Below are 23,385 nucleotides of genomic sequence, written 5' to 3'. Positions count from 1 at the left end.
GAATTGCATTTTCAGAAGACATCTTCATAAAAACTTTACAAATTGGTTTAATAATAAGATAATTCAATTAAAAGAGGTGAAATAAACTTTTAGTTACACTTACATTTGTTTTCCTATCAGTACAAATACATACAAATATCAACTCACCAAATATGATTTTTATAAGGTTACTAAGGTACTATAACTAACTAGAAATCAAATGAATAACACTTGGCCTCAAAGACTTTAGAATACAGAGAAAAGCTTAAATTAGTTTTTCTATGGTATACTGAAGTATTGCTATCAATATCACACTATTAGTATCAGGCCCAAGAAATTGAGCTTTAGGAGCCAAGGGTCAAGGTCAAAACAAACTCAGCAACAATATAACTTGCTTGTAATTTTACAAGCATTGGGTTCACCCACATCTCCTCACCATTTTAAAATGAATTCAATGTAATTGTGAAGGTCAGACGATAATTGTTAAGTACCATAAAGTAATATCACTAACAGTTAGGCCTACTACTACGTTCAACTAAGTGGTTAATGATTTATCATGCTATTTCAAGACGAGGTTTATGGTGTTAAATTATTTTGAACATATACTGTATATTATTATCTATTATTAATATAATACGATTGCGCTGAACTATACAGATTTGTCTTACTTAAATTTAACTTCGCAGTGTTTTTTTTACCACAAATTTCAGAACTTTCAACTCAGGTGTCAAGTGCTAACCCAACTTCACTCAAAACAGTCTTACCGGAAAAACGTCTTTCATTTGTTTTGTTCTCTTTTCTAATTTCTTCCATCCTAGTCCTACGAGATACCTTCAACAATTACTGGGCGATCAGCTAGCATTCATTCCAACTATTTATCAAACACTAATTTTGTTTGTGAATGGAGAACTTCTTGCACGATAATCGACCGTCATTTCTTGACTTATTTCACGTATATCGTTAGCACTACATATTCTAACGGAGGCCTTTGGGTGTTACATAGTATTTGACATAAAACTCATTTCCGTTCTAGATACTTCCTTCTGCTACCAAGATGTTAACATAATCGTTATTTTAAAACCTTATTAACAAAGTGACAGAAAGGTACCTAACAGTACACCTCTGTAGTCAGACGAAGTTTCTCTTACTTTTGATACGTCTTTCTTGGTTCCACTAAATATTTACAGATATAATGTGAAGTTAATGATAAGCATTTGACCGCTGCCGACCTTATATTCAGCAAACTATGTTATCTAATTAATAATGTATTAAATACACTTATAAATAATAATTAGCTTAAATTTCTCATATAAAACTTGAATTGTTCACGTCAAAACTTTATTTCTGTACTATTGATACCGCTAGCTTATGTACCTCAGGAACAAGCAATATCTTATACCTTCTGGTATAAAGATCTAAGAATAGGATGGTATTCTTTTAAAATCATAAGTGATTTATATGTACCAAGATTCAGTTATTAAGAAAAAAAAAGTTACTGTACAGATGACCAAAAGGGGGAAATCACATTTTGTCAGATAAAAAGGGGTCTTTAAAAAAACATAAAACAACGTAACTAATTAGAGTTGTAAGATGAGAAAGCACAGTTAGGACAGAAAGTGTTCGTACCCCTTCGTCGTGAGTAGTTTTTCCTCATAACTTAAGAAGTATCACGAGTAGAATAATGAACGCATAGTATATTATAAATATTATACTAACACGCATCCACATAAATTATTATGTAATTGAACGACAAATAAACTGTTTATAAACAAATAACCAAACATAGGAAAGGCAGAAAGTATTCGTACATTTCAGAACGTGTGAAAAAATTATATTCCCGTAAAAATTTTGTTTAGTTTGACGAATAAACTACATTATACCATTCCAGAACTAGACACTAGGTTCATAATTATTGGAATTCAGCCAGTAAAAAATGTACTTCCGGCAATTTAGCGCCGTCTCCATCATTACCTGCTTGGTCATCATGGCGAACAGGAAACAACTAGCCAGCGATTTAAAAAACTGAATTATTGTAAAATACAAGTCTCGTATGTCTCTTTCCGGTATTGCTACACAACTTAATGTGCCAAAATCTACTGTTCAAAGCATAATTGCTAAGTTTAAGCTTACAGGATCAACTGCTAACCTCCCTCGTACCGGACGCCCCACCAAAATTCCAGAGAGAACCAAGAAAAAGATTCTCAGAGAAGATAGTAGGAACCCTCGTTTAACACGTAATGACATACAGAAACTGGTAAGGGAAACTGGGATTGAAGTAAGCACCTCTACAGTTACGAACATGTTACATTCTTCTGGGTTCATAGCATGCTGTCCTTGTAGAACTCCATATTTAAAGCCTGTTCATTTAGAAGCACGATTAAGGTATGCAAGAAAGCATGTAGATAAGCCCTTTACCTATGGAAAGAGTATTCTTTGGTCAGACAAGACTAATATCGAGAATTTTGGCTGCAATGATGTTCGCTATATTTTCCGTAAGAAGGGGGAACGAAATCTTCCAAAGAACACCGTCGCTACGGTTAAACACGGAGGTGACTTGATCATGCTATGGGGTTCATTTAGCTCTTCTGATGTAGGTAGCCTTCACTGCGTCAACGGAATCGTGAAAAAAGACGAGTACGTTGATATATTAGGCACTTATATCAAGAATGATGCTCGGAACATGCGGCTTGGGTGTCGTTGGATCTTCCAGCACAACAATGATCCTAAGCACACATCGAAATATGTGCAATCCTGGTTGCAGAGGAATCATATAAACATTTTGGAGTGGCCATCGCAGTAACCCGATCTCAACCCATTTGAAAACGTTAGGCATGAGTTGAAGACCAGTTGAAGTGAAAGTTAATTAGATTAAATTGAAGATTCTAGAGTGTAGTATCATATGTAAGACAACTACGAATGAGATGTCAACAAAATCTGCCGGTACCCATATAAAACAAATAATTTTGTTCATACACGTAATTTATAATACAGTTTACTTGAAAAAAAAATGTTTACAACCTTGTTTCTTACAACAACACTTACAGTGAACACAGTTATACATTTTATTTGACACGCCACAGAAAATTACTTGCATTTTCTCTTAAATTTAATTGTTTTGGCGGTTTTTGAAGAAACAAGTAAATATAAACAGGCAGCAAATTAAAATGTTCATAATTATAAATTTTCCTTAAATGTCTTTTTTTATTTGTTGCTTTCCATTCTGCCGAATGGAAAACAAAAATAAACTTATAAGCTCTGGAATAAGAAGTGAGTACTGATTCTACTGCATATGCTCGTTTGGATATACTTGTCCATATTGGCGAACTGTGATATCTAGATATAGTATGCGTTTCCTACTTTCTTTGGTGTTATGGTAATTTTTATTTTTTGTTTCAATTATTTAATTTTCCTACTGTAATGACAAGCATACGTAATTTAGAAAGATGTTATGACAACTTTGTTCTCTATAGCAGATGACGTTTTTCTGCTTACAGTGATATTGCTGTAATATACTTACATAGCGGTCTTTCATAGATTGTTTCGGCAGAATATTTCTGATGAAACTTTGTAGAATGGACAGCAACTGCCTATTATGGAGACACAAGTGTAGAGGACGACGTTTCGAAAGCCTTCAGTCTCTCGTCTTATATCAAAACCCAAATGATTTTTTTCAGTCAAAGTGAATAAATATTATGGAAGACATGTTTAATGACTCTGGTCTGTATAACATATGGATAAATGAAGGTGGTGAATATACATAAAAAAATAATACAGCAATTACTTAATAGTATAAATTTTCAAGAATTAAATGCTAACTTCTACCAAAACATTAAATGTGTTGTATACAAAATTTTTAACACATAATGTAAAAGTTAAAATTCTCTAATTGAACTGGATTATAAAGACAGATCTAATTTAATTAAATCTTATTGTAGAAATGTTTTTGTTTGTCTAAAATAATATATTTTCAGTTGTTAATCCTGAGGAATTATTATGTAATTGGTATAATCAAATCTATCTGGATGATGAATTCCGTTGTATACCTAAGTGTCCTTATTCTTTTGAGGAAAAAACATTTTTGGGTTTTAAAAGCAGAAAAAAATGTTAATATGTTCAATTTTAAAAAGTGTTGTTAATTATACGTATTGAAGTAGAATGAAAGACTTACTAAATTTGTAAGTGTTATCTTGATAAAATGTAATAGAACCTGAAACTGTATATTAAAATAATTCTGTTGTATCCGGTATTCAATCTCTTAGAAGCAGTAGGCAGATTTATAGTATGTCCAAAGCAACCTCATGGTATTTTGTTACATAAATATTCTGACAGTGTCAGTTAGCTAGTTAAAATTATATTTAGTTGCTACATATGTTCTTTGATAGATTGTTTAGGCAGAGTATTCAGATGAAACTTTGTAGAATGGACGGCTTCTGCCTTTGACCTGAAACCAAAAGGCGGAAGACTTTCGAAACGTCGTCCTCTACACTTGTGTCTCCACAACAGGCAGATGCTATATATATGTTGTTTGCAAATAGTTTATATTTTGCATGTTAATGTACTCTCACACTCTGAAAAGGGTCATCGGAGAGTATGTTAAATTTAAAATGAATCTTTAAGAAAACTTTATCTTTCATTTGATTTATTCAGTGTATTATGCAATTGCTATAAACTGCAAAACATGTATACTCTATGAACGAATTATTAACACAATAATGTTTAATTTATAAAAATAGTCATTTGTTCATGGTATATGTTCATAGAGTAAGGTTTGTATACTATTAGCTAAGCTAAGTTATACGAACTTCGAAAAAGGTTTCCACTTTACCTGGTTAAATCTTAACGCGTAAACCGATATACATATAATGGATAGTTTAAGACTTGCAGGAAACTACTCGTTGAGTATTGAAATAACTTAATTTTGTATGCATTTGTCAATCATCGCAAAAAAACAATCTTATAGTGTGTGCTACAAAGTAATCATTGCACGACAAAAAGGATCGTTTTTATTTGGAACCAGTGTAATGAATGATGAATGTAAATTTTTGATCATATAAACATAATAAACTATAATACACAATTTATTCTATCACAATTTCAGTAACGTCATGTCACCCTGTCACTATTCCAGCACCACCAGATTATCTTGTCACTATTCCAGTATCACCAGATTACCTTGTCACTATTCCAGTACCACCAGATTATCTTGTTACTGTTTTAGTAACTCCAAATTACCTTGTCACTGGTACAGTAACTCCAGATTATCGTGTCACTGTTACAGTAACTCCAGATTAACTTGTCACTATTCCAGCAACACCAAATTACTTTGTCACTGTTCCAGTAGCTCTAAATTACCCTGTTACGATTCTAGTAACTCCAGATTACTCTGTCACGATCTCAGTAACTCCAGATTACGATGTCACGATTTCAGTAACTCTAGATTACACCACAGAATGAATAATTATAATACTGAATAACAGTGGTTTATTTGAACATCAAGAAAATGATACTAACTTTTTTGAAACGGCAATTGAGGTAAACAATAGTCATTAATAATAAATAAATATCAGCCAGATCCTTTTTTAGATTATGTTATAATGATATATGCGAGTAAAAACGTCTACGGTACAGTCATTTCAAAACTGTAGATGTTCCATTATAACAGTTTTAGTTTTACACTTTTTTTTTCATTCCTATTAAGAGGTATAAATGTAATGCTGGTATTTAACCCCAACTTAATTACTTGGTTTATTTGTTGTTAGCATTTTACCGTTGTATAACTGGGATTTCAACGTAGAAACTTGCTTGAAAACAATCGGACTTGTTTGCTTCCAGCATTTAGATCAAATGTAACATGTTTTAATTCGTATATCATAAAAATGTAACCTTATTAGTAAAATCCAATGTCCCAGTTTTCTTATAATTCAAACACGTATTCACAGTTTGATGTAAATATAAAAATGAAAAGCGGTAAAAATTCTGTGAATGCTTTTAATTTTTCTTATAGTGAAAACCTATGTTTCAATAGTTTTTATATATAATGCCTTACAGTTTCCAATTCAGCTGCAATATTGCTTTGTTGTATTCACAAAAAATCAGTTTTGAATAGAAGGATGAAATATATAACAAAGTAAATTCTATATAGCAGAGATAAGCTGTTAATTTAGCGAAACTAGTTCACTTTAGTAGGAGTAGCCAATCAAAGGAAAAGAAATTCATAAATAAATAAATAATCAGATAGTTTGCTGAGAAATAACGAATAATTTATTGTGATCATATGTAACATGTTATTGAAACATCTAAAGTATTTTTAGTAATTAGCTGTAAGTAAAGTACTATAGGTATAAATCACGAACTAATGTAATTAGATTATCTATTAGTGCCTTTGAAATATATTTAGTTATTGTTAAGATTCTTAAATCTTGTCTTGTCCGCTTTCTATCAGTGCGAGGGAAGGTACGAGGAATGAAAAGCACTTCAAGTGAGTTTCAATACTGATAACCAGCATGTGTTTTTAACTCAGTGGTACAAAATGAACAGCGTACCAAAGAAGCTTCAGAGATCATAAGCTATAATGTCGAAAGATGGTTGTAATATATTGAAGTTAAACGAATTCGTAAAGTGCTTATTAAAAACTCAAGTTTGTGCAGAAGATAAGCAGAGACATTATTCTATTAAGTAAATCACAGCCCCAAGACAAGGACGTGGTTTAATTTGTGGAGTTCCAAATACGGGGAGTTATTAATAAGTGACCCTTATCTGTGCATTGCACATCAGAACAGATGCCATACAGTTCACCATATTTGGGACATTCTACCATATCAGAAAGCATGAAATAAACATAATGAGATTAAGAATGGATCTTGGAGATACTCTTCCAAAAAGTATCTTTAAAAAAGTTTATTATTTGAATTTTGGCAGAAAAAAAAGAATCAAGCAAACAGTTATAAAGCAATATCAAAAGATATTCATTATAGCCAAGACAATACCTCTTTCTAAGACCTTAGGATTTCACAAGTGTAATGTTTAGGCTATAGTTTATTTCTTGTTTTTTTTTTTTAATTTAGATGTTATGCGACTCATAATTTTAAGTTCGAGAAAGTTCACAAAAGTTAAAAATCGAGAAGCTTCGTAGATTGTATCGAAATAAGCACACCATAAAAACATAAATAATCAGTGATGATTGAGTTCAGGTAGTTTAGAGTTATAAAAAATACTTACTGATAAAAGTAGAGTTATTGTGTTTAGTTTATCTATAAAATAGCCATAAAAGTCAGGCCTAATTTCAATTACATAAACTGTTTAGCTTCAACAAATATTATATTATTAAATTAGGTAATGCCAATTTCAATCTATGTAATAATAAGAAATTACGAGCCTTAAAAAGAATATTTTAGAATAGTGGTGGTAGTTGTGGGATTATTCTGATAAAAATATAGTATATTTTAAGTTAAATTAAACTCTAAAGAGTACAACAGGACACATGACTGGAAATTTATTTGAAGTAGACAGTTTAACTTGATAGGTCAAGTACGGTGATAATTTTGAGGACCTGGCCATTCCTTCGGTGCCAGTGAACACCAACCAAGAACTTAGAAAGTGCATTCCTGACAAGACTGGTAATAGTGATGGCAAGTTTAGCAGATAGAACCAAATTATTCATTACATTATGAGAGATTAGTCTTTAAATGAGTACTGGGAAACCTAAAAATTTAGAGGTCATCACTAAGGCCATAAAAACAAAAAAGCATAAATTTTGAGACGTTCATGAAATTGTGAATCGTGAAGAAACAAGGAGTTATAGAACCAAGTACTAGTTCCTGATATTCACATATTGTACAGGTGAAGAAGAAAGATTGATCTACAAAACCTATATACAAATACAATAACATTTCTACGATTTTTCATTCACCTATGTCAGTGACTTACAGAAACTCGTTGTTTTAGCGTAAATAGTGAAACATTAAAACATTCACTAAATAAAATTTTAGGGATTGAACTACTTGAATGAATTTTTTGATTCATTCAAATTGAAGCTCATGTTTTGTAAAGTTGAAAATTTCACTGCTGTCTAGGAATAGATGGTCACAAAATAACGGTAGTTTCAAAAACAAAGAAATCTGTGGACTTCTTGTTTTATCATGTGTTGATGTCAACTTTTTCAAATGGCTATCTAAACCTGGTTTGTAAAACCTACATTTTTTTATAAAACGTGACAGAGAAACTCCACTTATGTGTGCATGAACAAATTTTGTCTTGGTTGCAGTTTAAAGCTTACTATATTTATTCACTTAATTTATCATTTTCAGGTTTTTAGCCAAAGCCTCCAAAATGTGCTCAAAGATCAAACCATCATTGAAATAAACGCTTAATTTCTGTCCTTACTGTCCCTACTGTATGAGTTTCACCAGACTCTCAAAGATTGTGAAATATTATACAAACTGAAGTATAAATGTATATTTGGTTAACCATATTCAGTCATTGTATGTTTCATTCCAATGCCAAGATGAGTGTTTGTCTGTTTGAATTTCGATGCAATTTTAGCTCAGTGTTTTGTAGATTACTTAATATGTCAATCTTCGAAGTGTAGCTATAACAGGCATCACTGACATCTTCTCCTTTAACAACAGCCTCAAAATTAACACTTCATAGTAACTGATTCTGCTAGGTTGAGAATGGGTATCCAACTCAGGAAGAACCCTGAAAATATCATCAACAAATTTATCACACGATGAAAATGACCTCTATTTGGTTATATTGATAAATACAAACTGTATTGCTAGTAAACCTGTCATGACTAAAACCATGGCGGATAAACCATTTCTTATTCAAAAATAATGTTCATGGATTGTTATACCAAAATTTATGATAACTTCGGTTGAGACTAGAGTATCTTCAAGTTCGCAGTTTTATCAAAATCGTTATCATACAGCCAATAATATTACTTATAGATGGTAAAGCTAAGCAAATTCCACATTCGTATCAAACTAGTGAGCAGGAACTATACATAAGCACCATTTGTTTGTAGGTAACCATAAGACTGCTCACCAGAGACATATCGCTGTGCCGGAGGGACCCACAGAAATTGTCTGTTATAACTACAACTACTGATAGAATCCACAACGTACAAAATGTTGCAGCATGTCTAGGTGATAGATAACAGTATATACTACAATATTAGGATCTGATAACATCAGATGTCAGAATGATCCTTTCCGTTTTTCATTTGCAATTGCAGTGTAATTAACATGCAACATTAGCTGATAATTTGTTCTTTACATACTGAATTATAGGTTAAGGGTATTTAGACAATTAGTAATTGCTAACCTAATGAATCTCAATTGCTATATTCAACTCCAACATATACAGGCACAGGCATCAAGAGAGATGCAGTCTTCAATAAATATAAATCAAGGGGACAAATTTGGTAACATATATTTTAACTAACTTGAAATAACTGTAATAAATTTAGTCGATATTCATCCAACCATATAAATATTCAAGCACATGTAATTGCATTTGACGAACTTTGACTATCGTTTTTACCTATACACATTTTTCTTATTCTAAGTAACGTTATGCAGAGAATAAGTATTATAGTAGCTTGTGAACAAAAGTAGAAAATATATTAACTACATTACATCTGCTATTCCCAGTGTTATCTAGGTCTTTCGTATAATACCAGGACTCTTGAATTTGACCGGTACACAGCAGATCTAGTAACTGTTGAGACATACTGTCAAATTTATTGAACAATAAATGTTTTGGTGTAAACTAATTTAAGTTGGTGAACCGTGATATTTGTCAATTTTATCTAAGTTATTAGTAATTAAAACCAGTGTAAGAATTTAACAATATAACACTGTTCATTTAAATGAATATATATATTCTCTCACAAAATCTACTTTTGTGTAAACATACTATGACTAATTCATTACTAGTAATTACTATTTTTATTTCAGTGACTTTGCTCTGTACAAAGAATTGATCCCGTCACAAAAAATCACTGAAGAAAATCTGCCAAGAGCGCTCTCCGAAATATTTTTAGCTGGGAACATGTCTGTAGATCTAATAAAGAGGAAAGACTGCGAAATTCGTGTAGATCAAGACAAATACATTATTTTATGAAAAGACTGAGCATTCTATGAGCACGAAAAGAAATAAACAAAATGATCACAACCAGACCGACTCCGTGTGTCACGACTCGTAAGTATCAGGTTTTTATGATTTAAGTAGGATATGGAATTTTCATACTGCATACACTAAACGCAATGTATTGCATTACAAGAAGCAAGTTGTAATACGTAAATTATAGTTGCGAAAAAGTGATCAAGCTGTGGACTGACTGGCCTCATCACTTCTTAGGATCCTTTCAGAAACATACATTTCTGACTACACTTATCTATATAATCAATTTTCAATGTGTACAGTTTAGACAAAGGTTAAACACTAAAATTTTGGAGAACATAACGTGCCTTTTATATAATTTTCTCATATACTGTTTTAATGATTATTTAGCTATATGTTGCTTGGTTAAAGGACGATAATTTGCTAGTGGACAAATTAGTACAAAAAAGGGTTCTTTTGTTTGTTTGTTTGTTTTTGAATTTCGCGCAAAGCTGCTCGAGGGCTATCTGCACTAGCCGTCCTTAATTTAGCAGTGTAAGACTAGCGAGAAGGCAGCTAGTCATCACTACTCGCCGCCAACTTTTGGGCTACTCTTTTACAAACGAATAGTGTGATTGACCATCACATTATAACGCCCCATGGCTAAAAGGGCGAGCATGTTTGGTGTGACGGGAATTCAAACCCGTGACACTAAAATTACGAGTCGAACGCCTTAACCAATCTGGCCTCTCTGTCATTAATAATTATAATACGGCACAAGTGAAATTACTGACTGTATTTAGATGCATTGTTTCTCTAATTTTTTTTAGACATTATAAACGTAAATCTGTATGGTGAATATTAGCCACTGATTGTCAGTTCTAGTAGAAAATAGCAAGTATAGATTAAAGTTTAACTTCAGTAAAAGTCTCTTTCAAGGAAGTGTGTTCTTCAGATGTGAAAAATGCAATAGTTTTTAGCATCACTTTTGGATAATGCATTATTTCTAATTTAATAATAATTTTATCTTAAAGTTTAAATTGTATGGAGTTTGTATATCATATTTTAGTTGTGTACATAGAACTGACTAACAATGAAAAATCACTATGAAGATCTTACGATTCATTTGATGATTTCAGGAATGTTCGTAACCCAGATGAGGTAAATATGAAATATTGATTTTGCTAAGTAGGTTGATGGATGTAAGTGACGAAATATTAAAGGTTGGTGGAATTAATGTAAAATAGTAAGGAATCATTAACGATTTAATGGTAAAAAAGAACAAAATATTTTTGACCATCCTACAACGTTTCAAACGGAAAGGCAGTTGAAAACATACATAAAAAGTACGTCGATCATTGTTGACCCGCCATCTGTTGGTGACTTGAAACTGAGTTTTCGAATGGCATTTTATATCTATGTATTTATATATGTGGCGTTTTAAAAACTAATATTGTGAAACAATAAAGGTAATATAAGCTTAAATTGTATTTTTCATTATATTATATGTATTTTCCAAAATTGTGTGTTGGATTTTATTGGTATAAAGGTGGAATCGTGTGAACCGTAGAATTCTAAGCAGAATAACTATAGAAAAAATCAATTCGGAAAGAGACATAATTTCCGTATAAAGCTTTCGTGAATCTCTCATTTTTCACTCCCCACGGCTGGTTTGATTAAATAACGTAACTTCTCGATTTTTAATTCTTTTTTTTTTCTTGATATTAAATACACCCGGACAGAAACGAACTATTTTATCGAATTGGCCAATGTAATTGAAGGAAGCGATGGAAAGATTTCTCACATCACTAGATTTATTGTATGTCTGTGTCTTTCTTTTAGAGATCTGAATACTTTTGTTTCATTCACGGCATACGCATGCGCATTATGGCCAGAGAGATAGGATACTGGATGCCATTTAGCAGCACGCCTTACGTGGTTAGCAGTGCTTTCAATACAAACCACTGTTGATAAGAAACTAAATAAACAAAAAAACAACAAAGACTGAATACATCATAAGAAAGAGATTTTCCTCATATGTAAATTTCGTCATTATCCTGAAAACTAAGTTATATAGCACATTGTATACAGAAACTTTGTATTCAACTTATAACCCAAATTATAAATTCTATGCTACTTTTGTTCATCAAAAAGATTTTTGTACAATCTAACTTTAATATCGTTTTTTTTTTAACTTTTTGCTATGCAACTTTTAAAATTCTGTAACAGTTATAAAAAAAAAAGCTGTTAAGCCTAATTATTTATCCCAGCTCTTGTGCAATGCACCTTTAGATGACGATACATGTGTGTCGGAATCAGGTGGAAAGTGGATGTAAAAGAGAAGGGCATCATAATTTTACAAATAGGCACCAGAGGGCGCGTTCTTAAACCGACGTGACGCCATAGTTCCAGAATATGTCATCAGATAGCAAGTTTCTGGTGACAACAGTGTCATAGTTCCATCGAGTTGGTTCAGCACAAATATGATCAACATGAATATAATTAATACACAGTTTAAATCAGTAATTTATAAATTAATTAAATTTCTTTACCATTCAATTAAATCATCCTGAAAAAGGATGATATTATACAATAACTAAAACGTACTATTTAATTATGAATTAAGTGATTAATGATTTTTGGTAACATGATTATAATAAAATAATCTAGACGTATTTCTTTTCAAAGATACCCCGCTGGGAAAGCGATAAGTCTACGGATTTACAACGCTAAAATCGGGGGTTTAATTCCCTTCGGTGGATTCAGAAAATAGCACGATGTAGCTTTGTTATAAGAAAACACACACACCCTCTTTTTTAAAAATTGTGAATTTTTGTTTCACAATAAAGATTTTGCGATATGACTTACACAAAATGACACCTCTATGAACATAGCATTAAGGGTTAACATGCTGTTCCATCCTCTAAACTAAATTAAAAAAAAAAAAGCCAGACAGTATCATGCATGTACTTGTCAAGCTTTTTTTCCTAACTTCACTAAAGTTTACTACCTCTACAACGTCTGAAGGCTACCCATTCCAAAGGCCAAATACCTTCTTAGAAAACTGAAACTGTCTTAACTGAAGATGACTTCTACCCTGTCAAATGTTATATTTGTGTCTTCTAATCCTTTTATTCTCACTGTTAAATACGAAAAAGATTATGCTTCAACACTATATTAATTTCCTTCACAATCTGAAGTGTGGTCAATCAGATCCTCTCTTCATAAGTCTTGTTTTATCAAGAGAAAACAATTTGAGAGATTTCAGCCTCTCCTCATATGAAAACCCCTGCAGCCCAGGTACTGTTCTAATAACCCTTCTCTGAACCCTTTCAAACAATTCGATGTCTTTCCTATGGTAAGGAGCCCAAGATTATGCACAATATTTCAAACCTGACCAAACCAGTGACATGTTGAATGAAGCTATAATCTCACTATATTTGTATTCAATATTTATGTGGATACATCTTAAAATCCTATTTGCCTCACCATTTACAACAACATACTACTTGGATGACTTTAGTGACTGATCAACCATTACAGCAAGATCCTTTTATTTCATGACACTGTAAAGGTTATACTCATCCAAATTATAATTCAAATTATTATAACCACATGCAAAATCTTACATTTATCATAATTAAAACCCATCTGCCATTTATTTGCTCAACTTAGTAAATGATCTAAATCCTTTTGTGAAACAGCCAGCAATACCCAAGAACTTGATATCAGCAAATTTAAGTAGTTTATTGACCTCTCCTTCATATATGTCACTAATTTAAATATAGAAAACTGAGCCCTTAGGTACACCACTTACAACATTATTCCAGTTTGACTGAATTCCATTTATAACAACCCTATTCTCTCTTCCATCCAGTCACTTTCTATCTGATTAGTTAATTTATTCCCCACAACCATGGAGAAAAGTTTCTTCACGAGCCTTTTATGTGGCATTTTTTAAATGCTTTCTGAAAAATCCAAATGCACTAAATATACACCCTTACCCTCACCTAATCAATAGCTTTTCAAAGAATTTCAAGATATTTGTAAGGCAAGGTTTTTCCTCAGTGAAACCATGTTCACTATCCAATAAACTTCCAAACTTCGTTAAATGACTTTTAAAAGCATCTTTTAACAGAATTTACAAATATTTCCCACAACTGATGTAAGACTAATGGATCTACATTTACTGGGACAATTTTTATCACTTTTCTTGAAAAGAGAATTTTCTTTAGGCAACTTCCAATCCTCTGGTTCCTTCACAATATTTAAGAACTGACAAAAACATTAGTAACTTGCTCACATTTTCAGTCTTTTACGCTCTTCAAAACAATTGGGGAAATATTGTGTTGGTCAGGAAACCTATAATTTTTTAATCTTTCAATTTTTTCTCAGCTAGTTCAAAATTAATGGGGTAATTTAAACTCAATCTCATTTAAATTTAACAACTATTCAAGACTTTGAATACTGCTTAAATTTTCGTTAATAAAAATCGAATAAAAAGTAAAATTAAGTAACCTAGCCGTCTCATAACCATCAGTTACTAGCCTTTATTTAGCATCCTTGAGGGTCCCACCCCTATTCTAACATTTTGTTTTCTTATAATGTACTTACTGTTAATTTTTACATTTTCTGCTAACTTTTTCTCATACATCCTTTTGATGTACTAAATTTCCTATTTTAACCAACTTTTCTGATCTTCTATAATCTTTTGAGTCTCTTGACGTACCAGTCAATTTCAATTTCTTAGCCAATCTGTTACGTTTTACTTGCAGCTACTGTTTTCTTTTTATAAGAAACATGGTTATCTTATATACTGAAAAGTTACCTTTAACATTTTTTAAATATCTGATCAATGTTGCTAAATAGTTCATCTGCCTAATTCAGAACAGATTATTCTTATTGCATTCTTTCAAAATTTGCGTTTTTGAGATTTGTAACTGAAATATCATTATTCTTTATTTCTGTTTGCAGGAAAACATTGCACCCAATACAGCAATTGTCTTTTGCATCCAGATGTTCTCCAATTTCCACCCTCTTGATCATTTCTATGTTTGAAGTTAACAATAAATCTAAAATAGCATTGTTTCCCATAGGTTCCTTCACTAATTGGTGAAGAAAGTCACACCAAATAGTTTCCAAAAACATTTCTCCCTCATGGCTTGACTCTAACGTTTCCCAATATATATATATATATATGCATGAAATTAAAACCACTCATAATTATGATTTTTAACAGTTGAAATCTTAACCTCATTGTAAAGATTCTCATTAATTTCATCAATATAATTTGGTGGTATCTAACAAATTCTCACTAAAAGGCTTTTCACTTTATATGCATTAATAAATACAAAAAATGGATTTAATCTCCATACTAATAGCTTTAACGTCCTCAATTTAAACAGGATGTAACCCACGTTTTACATGTAAAGCCATTCTTTCTTCTCTTTAATACTCTATCTATATTCAATTGTCAGAAACCATCTATTTCAAAAAACAAGCTTCTATATAAGAACATTATCTACGTTAATCATGTTTCAATTGTTCTCATTATATTAAAATCCCCCATTCTTACCAGCGTCCTAAAGTTATCTATCTTATTTTTAATACTCCTAGCAATAACAACAATTAAGCTTATCTTTATAACTAATTCTATGTTTATTTCCCATACTGAACGTTTCTCTTCTTGTTATTCTTTTTGCATTTAATTTTTCCTGGTTCTCACCACTGTTTGTCCAAGTTTAAATCTTCTCTTACAGCTGACTTAGTAGCCATAGCAAACAAGTCCTATCCTATTTAAATGTAAACCATCCATTCCAATAACGTTTTCTTCTTCCACTGAACTGATTCCATAAATCCAACCAGCCAATGTGTTCATCTTTACGTACTAATTTAAGTCTAGCATTTAGCCATAATGACCTATTTATAACTTCATCCACACAGTTAATTTTGGGCAGTTTCCTGAGAAAATTAAGTTATGACCTTTTTCTTTAAATTATTTTATCAACTGACTACATCTCTGCAAGCATTCTTTGTCAAATTTTCTGCTCTATCAATTATATTCTTCACCTGTGTCTTTTTTTTGGTAGCATAATCTGATTCTTTTCTCCCTATTTACCACAATGGCAATTTCACCCACTTGTCTTGTCAAGGAATCACTTATAACAAGGGTGTGCAACTTATTTTTCATAGTGACCCCAAACTTTGCTAATGAAAACAATGTTTACCTCACTATTAAGAAAAAATAATCGAAATATGTTAGTTTAATTAAACTAATTGCATTTCAATTAACCTTTAATGTGAAAATTGATGGGAGTTTTCATCAGCAAGTTTCGTGAAATTTGGCTTAATATCTATGCTCAATGAGCATCTTAGCTCTGCCTCTAAATTTATGTCAGTAAGCCAAGATCTGTATCTAGACTTGAGAAAATCTAGCGTAGAAAATGTTGACTCACACACCCATGTGGATTCAAACATGGAAAATAATTTTGAAATTGCTATCTTTAAATTTGGAAGACTCTCATTTATCAAAATAGTGAGCCACATCTCTCTGATAAAACACTTTTATTTACCTTTTATGTGTTCTGCACTTTGCAGGGTAAGCATCTCGTCTTCAAAACCACACTTATCCAAAGACAAAAAAAGATGTGATTTCCTTACTGAAATTTCCTGAGTAAAACTGAAATAAACCATGCAAAAAAATTAAATATCAATTTTACATTTTTAAATTCGGAGAAACGCGATTCAACTTTTTAAAATAGAGATCATCTTTAGCATCAGATAAATCATAGTCCTTATTATTTTCTAGAAAACTATTCAACTTTGCAAAATATGTCAAATCATTCTTTTGTAATTGTTCCGCAAGGAGGTTTAGCTTTAATTTAAATTAATGAGTAGACTGTGATTGCTCGCTTATCATTTTACTTCTTACCTGAAGCTTCGTATTCAAATTATTCAAGTGAGCCATCATGTCACACAGAAAGTGCAAATCACACTTCCATGACAAAGTTTCCTGATGAAAAAGGTAATTTTTCAACAAGATACTCTTTTATCTAAGGAAATAAGGAAGTAAATCGCTCCAAGACTTTTCCTTTACTTTATCATCTTACATTTGCAAAATCAGTAAGATCATCAAAAGTACAGTCACTGCTTTCCTTCAAAGACTCAACAAACTGTTGATGGATGAGAAAGCTTCCACTTCTGATATAATTCACAATTTTTACAACAATGTCCATCAAATTTTTCAATTCATTACATTTAGACATCTGAGAACATAAATTTTCCTGATGTAAAATGCAATAAAAAGATGACAGCGTGAACTTCACATTATTTCCAATTAAATGTTGCTTTAAAAGAGAAACAAATCCTAATTTCGCTCCAGTCATGGCGAGAGCACAGTCTGCTGTGACAGAAACCACTTTTTTAAAATCCAGATTGAATTTTTTTTGACATTTCAAGAAATTTTTCAAAGATGTTTTTCCACGTGTTCAATCTCATAATCCACAAAGGCCAAACATTGCTTTTCTCACTTGAAGATCTGAAGTTACATATCAAACCAAAAATATCAATTGTACAGTGTCACTAACACCTGTTGACTCATCTAGTGCTAGATAAAAACACAAACAGTCATTTAGTTGTTCAAGCAACTGATTTTCTATGTCTTTTACTAACTCTAGCATTCTGTGGACATTTGTTCTTCGACTTAATTCCAAATTATTTACCTTTTAAAGAATACCATAATTCTCCAACAGAGTTTCAATGACCACAGTCAATATTTCTTTAACTAGTTCAGGTTCAGAAAATGGTTTATTTTTAGCTATAATCCAAGCTACTTTATAGCTAGCTAAAATAACTAGGCCTCTCTTTTGTTCATAAAGTTGTGTTTTCAGACGGCTAATTTCATTCATGCGATTTTTGCTATCAACTGGAAATTTTACATTAAATTCGTTATGAAATTGTTAAAATGTTGGTTAAGATTGTATATTTTATTATTTCTAAGAACGTTGTTACACAAAAGACACACTGGCTTATTATATACTTCAATCAGTACAAATTTCAGCTCCCAACTTTCATTAAATTATTGTTTCATGTTTTTCCAGTCACACACCATTCTCTTTTCGGCAGTAATACCAGAATCAATTAAACTGTCTTTATTTTCTGAGTGTTCACCATCATCTGGATTATTTCGTTTTCGAATTATCCACTTATCCATATTATGGGATTAAAAACAAAATATATTTAAACACTTAAAAATTTCACAATAAAAATGTGTTTGCAAGAGCATGCAAAATAATGCACACTCGATAAGAAACATCTAATTCAGACTGACGTTATAAAATGGGCGGAGTATTGCACTGATGAAGCGCGCGACATTAGCGATGATGTGACGCAGTGCAATTGCTGATTACCAAATTTACGATAAAAAAAATAAATTATGGAAAATGTTGATTCCTAAACTCGAGCTAGCTACACGTAGCCAGTGGCTATGGAGTTGTCCACCCCTGAACTATAACTATAACCTTGTTATCGTCCATAGCCTTCTCTGACTCTTTGATTTTCCTTTCATCCAATAGTTTCTCATCCATAGAAGCCAAAGGCTGAAATTTATTATTCAATAGGATAGGCTCATTATAATTAATTTCGTTAATGTTTTACTCTAATAGTGTTATTTCTGTCTTTCTGAATGTCATTTTTAAGTGATGTATCCCTTTTCAGTGAAAGCTTAAGCTCTTCCTGAAAACCTGCTGCCATTTCCCACAGTCTACACTTTTCTTTATCTACTGTCTCTACTTCATTAGAATAGCCTCTTGTTTCTCCTACAACATACACACTCTGCATGAAAATTGCACATATTCACTACTAGCTTCCTTAAAAATATATATCACATTCCCAAGTAAAACCCACGCATTGCATTCATTACACCCAATAAACTGTAAACACTTAACTCCTACATTGGTCTGATAACAAATAGTCAGTACCAAATACCAGTAGCCTATTGCTAACACTGTTGCTGTTAAGACTGAAGTTTAAAAACCAATTATTAAGGACATATTTACATGAAAACGTTTTACAACAGAAGTATTAAGAAGTATATCATAATTATCTCTGTGGGATCAAAATTTAGATAAGGACTTTTGTTTCTTCACGTCGGCCACAATAATACGAATAATAGATACAATATTGTCCACGCTCTGACAGCTGCAGCCCTTGCAATACATCTTTGTTGTTAGTCCAGTGTTTAACAGTTATTTTTGACAAATTTTCTCATTTTAAGATTACGTGGAAGTAGACCTCGTGGATTAAATGTTCTCTTTTTTATTTCAACCAAAGTAAACACAACTTCAGTGATTACTGAGTTTGTGACTCGGATCCAGGTTGACGTTGAACAACTGTTATTTTGCATGGTCACTGGTAAATACGCCTCCAAACTTTTTTTCAGATACCTAACTATTGTGGGAGTATCAAATAAATATCTAATGGGTTCATGTCTTTTTACATGTCAGGAACATTGACTGAAATTATTCACATGCTGCAACATTTATATTTTAATTCGTAAGTTTCCATGTTTCACCAAGTTAAAGTGAGGATCTCCAGCAGATAGATATGATGTTAGATCAAAGAAAACGGGTGTATATCCTTCTGAATATTCGTCATATCCTGCATCTATTCCTTGATCTTAAAATTATTTTTCCGTTCCACTATATATTTTATAAATTCTTGTCCTATTGACTTTCCCTCCTTAAAAGGCATCTCGTACATTAAGATAGGAAACTACTGCCTTGCCCCTGAGGAAATTAATTAAATCTGTATAATTAGACTTCTTTTTTTAACACTGGCTCCCATATTGTTATGATTTTGTATCCTAGAGCTTTACACTGAAGAAACCTTTTATTAACATTATACTGTTAAAATGATGAGCTGGTATCATAGGTATATTATGTTTTCGTGTGAAAACCTTTACATATCACACAGTTAAAATTTTCTGAAGATACTATACTACACGTATTTGGAAATTAAGATGAGTTTCAAACTTAGAAACGTCTTCTATACTGAATGGAGCTTCTGGAATATTAAATGAACTGTGCAAGTCTTTAGCCATAAATATCAATAGTGGTAGTTGGTGATTTCTAATACTATTATATTTCGGGTCATATCTGAGCAATGCTAAGGCTAGTACTATAACAAAGGCCATCGTTATTATTTGTAGCAATAACTGATCATTTTTTAAGTTGATGAAGACCAGTGTTTGATAACTTACATTTGGTGCTGCCCGTTAGTAGTTCCAATGTTGTAACTTCAAAATCGAATGAATCATCTAATAGTATGTCTTCTTTCTTGGTTACTTTGATGTAATATTTCAATGGTAGTTAAAACCGTTTCAGGTGAGAAAATCTTTATTCTGTAAGCATGTACTTATTGGTTTATCCAGATGAACTAAATAAATGCATACCCTTACTTGAACTCTACTGTCTAGATGTTTCCTTCTATTGTCCAGTATATTGTAAATGTTCTTATTGGGCGTATCCGTAATGTTTATTTTCTAGCAGTGTAAGTCGCAGACATTCCACTGTGCCACTGAGGAAGGGGGTTGTAATACAGACTCGGTCACCTCAGAATTCAACCTTTGTGATGTGTGTCAATGATTCATTCTATGTAGTATTCGTGGGAATATATAGCTTCACTGTTTCAAAATATTATATTCGATACAATAATTAGTGTATAATGAAATCTTACTCATTTCACACATTTAAGTAAAATTGAATCGATCTTTCATTTTGAAAAATTATTATAAGCTGACTGAAACTTATTTAGCTGCTGATAGTATTTTGGGTACTGAATGTAATAACTGTATGCGAAGTGAGTGATAAAATAAAAATTTATTGTTTTCTAACACTATGTAAAGAACTATGTTCGCTGACTTTTAAATTTCAGTAACACAGAAAAGCTGATTAAAGTATGGTGAATATACTTTCACAAGATCTGTGTTCCCAAAGAAGATTAGGTGTGTTTTCTAATGACCGACTCCTAACAGCAATCTCAAAGTTTAATGTAACTGTAATCTTCTACAGAAAATTGATAGATAAACAGTGAGTCATTCGTTTAATATTTTAATTGCAGAACATTGTATTAGTACATGATAAAATATGCAAAATAATAGTTTTAACATACTTTAGTCTAGAGGTTGATGACGTAATCATATACGGAAGTGTAGTAACATTGTCACAGCGTATTTGTTAAAATCCTAGACAGTTGTTAAAATAATGACTTTAACAAAATTAAATGTACACATTGATCATGTAAGGAAATATAGTGTTCGCCTTTGTAGAACTCTTGAAAGGTAAAAGTATAAAGTATCATAAAGAAATGAAATATTTTATTAAGTTATAGCATAAAGTTAGGCTAGTAAAAGTGTAAGTTTAATTATTACGTTGTATTTAATAAACGTTTTACTGATGACGTAAACTCATGTTGAGACATATTGAAAAGAGTTTGCTTTGTAACACAATGTATGTGTAGAGCACCATCCACCTTTGTAAAGCATATGTAAATGAATTATTTTATCAAGTTATATTGATAGCAAGAAGTTAAACTACTAGAGAATTAGTGTTAATCACATTTTTTTGTATATAAATTTTATAAAACACAGAAATATCAATTAAATATAAAGATGGTCTCATTTCGTGGAACTGTGACTTCATGACGCCTGTCATGCTAAAGATAGGAATTTGCAAACTATCGCCAATAGATCACTTCTCATAGTTTCAAGACATCGGACTTCCTCTTCTCAGTGACATTGTAGGATTGTTTTTACACAACTGCAGACACTACTTTCATAGTGTAACGAGATTAGTCTCAAACAATTACGTCAGAAACAATTTTATCCCTGGGACAACAAAGATGTTTCAAAGTATTTTTTGTCATATTTTGTCTAGAGAAAAAAACATTTCTTTGGCCCTGATTTCGGAATTACTTTAATTAATTAAGTTTTGGTGACTTTAGTGTTATGGTGTGAACGTCTTTTTTCAAGTTGGTAAAACATGATATAATTAACTTACTTGTTGTTATATATTAATATTATGCATATTATGTCTTTTAATAATGTACTTTACTGATGAGCTCTGGATTGAGTGAAATGTGTCGTATACAATACATACGGCGAAATTAATGTGATTTGAATACTATTATTATACGTTCTTCTTACTGTTGAAAGTTTTCAAGGGACTAGTTATAGAATACAGTATCATAAATGTAATAGGCATTTATGTCTCATGGGAAGTACATTAATTATAATCAGGTTTCGCCAACTTGATCTGTAACTTGATTCAATTGTGATTTATGACTGATCTGTATAATCAACAAGTTGAATAAACTGTCATCATAGGTAAAACCGTCGCTTACAATCACATTAATACACTTTTATCTTCGTGATACTTTTAATGTAAAGTTTCACTGTGGATTATTTTTATATGAAGTAACGTTTTCTGTTAAACTTATAGAGAGAACAATGTAAAGTTACTCATTTTAGTTTGCATGGTGGATTTAATATGTGGAATCATTACAGGAGGTCACCTACTAGATCGTGATGGTGATTCTAGAACTGTGTCTGTTAGCAGAAGAAACGGTACATATGTTATACACTGAAACTGATTATAATGAAGACAATATACGGAGAAAATTCAGGTAATAACACCACCACCCACACACAATACCTCAAGTCCCTATTCTTCAGCTTTTTGCGGTCTCATAATTTGAGTTTATGAGTACCCATAAAATAAAAAAAGACAAAAAAAAAGAATTTAGTTTACAAAGATATTAACCAACCAGTATTTGCTATTCCTGTTATTATGTGCCTATGCTTTCCAGAAATGTTATAGGCTTAAGTTGCACAGTGTTGATGTTAAAAGTTAAGGAGAAACTGCAACCGGTTCGAAAAGGCTCATATATTCTGGTTCTAGGGGCCTGGAATACACCAGAAATCAGTGAAGGTTTGTGTTAGAAACAGAATTCAGGAAACTAAATGTTGCATCTCAATCGCCACACGCTTAGAAACACACACTATAAACATAAATGTAGTATAGCTATAACAGTAAATAAATACCAACGAACAAACGTTTAATTAGTTGTTGAAATTTAATCGTGTGGGTCAATGTGTTTAGCCTACACGAACATTCTATCGGTGTACCTGTTGGACGAATATCTACCAACACGTTCATTGATATCAGTACGTCTGTGCATTTATACGCTTCAAACAGTAAACTAAAACGTCATGTGATTAGTCTTGTTTTTAGTTAAGCACAAAAC

General features: G+C 31.8%; 1 protein-coding gene and 1 long non-coding RNA gene across 6 annotated transcripts in view; one reads left to right on the top strand and one right to left on the bottom strand.

The window, feature by feature from the left end:
• The window catches only part of LOC143225586 (rho GTPase-activating protein 1-like), a 39,328-nt gene extending 38,113 nt beyond the window's left edge, over window positions 1–1,215 (bottom strand). For 2 of the 4 annotated variants that reach the window (XM_076455283.1, XM_076455284.1), the window contains exon 1: window positions 744–1,215. In XM_076455283.1, coding sequence (XP_076311398.1) covers window positions 744–792 — 49 coding nt within the window. In that variant the 5' untranslated portion in view covers window positions 793–1,215. Of the gene's footprint in view, window positions 1–647 lie in introns of all 4 variants that reach the window. The other 2 variants (XM_076455285.1, XM_076455286.1) reach the window with 2 other exon arrangements.
• Window positions 1–23,385, top strand: part of LOC143225588 (uncharacterized) — a 30,603-nt gene that overhangs the window by 2,785 nt on the left and 4,433 nt on the right. Inside the window, exons 2-3 of one of the 2 annotated variants that reach the window (XR_013013941.1) lie at window positions 9,939–10,182; window positions 22,646–22,764. This is a non-coding gene — a long non-coding RNA (uncharacterized LOC143225588). Of the gene's footprint in view, window positions 1–9,938; window positions 10,183–11,222; window positions 11,577–22,645; window positions 22,765–23,385 lie in introns of those variants that run through there. The other variant, XR_013013942.1, reaches the window with a different exon arrangement.

This window comes from Tachypleus tridentatus, chromosome 9, assembly GCF_004210375.1.
Source record: "Tachypleus tridentatus isolate NWPU-2018 chromosome 9, ASM421037v1, whole genome shotgun sequence".
Lineage (NCBI taxonomy): Eukaryota > Metazoa > Arthropoda > Merostomata > Xiphosura > Limulidae > Tachypleus > Tachypleus tridentatus.
The sequence above is the reverse complement of the archived record's forward strand: the minus strand, read 5'-3'. Positions and strand labels throughout refer to the sequence as shown.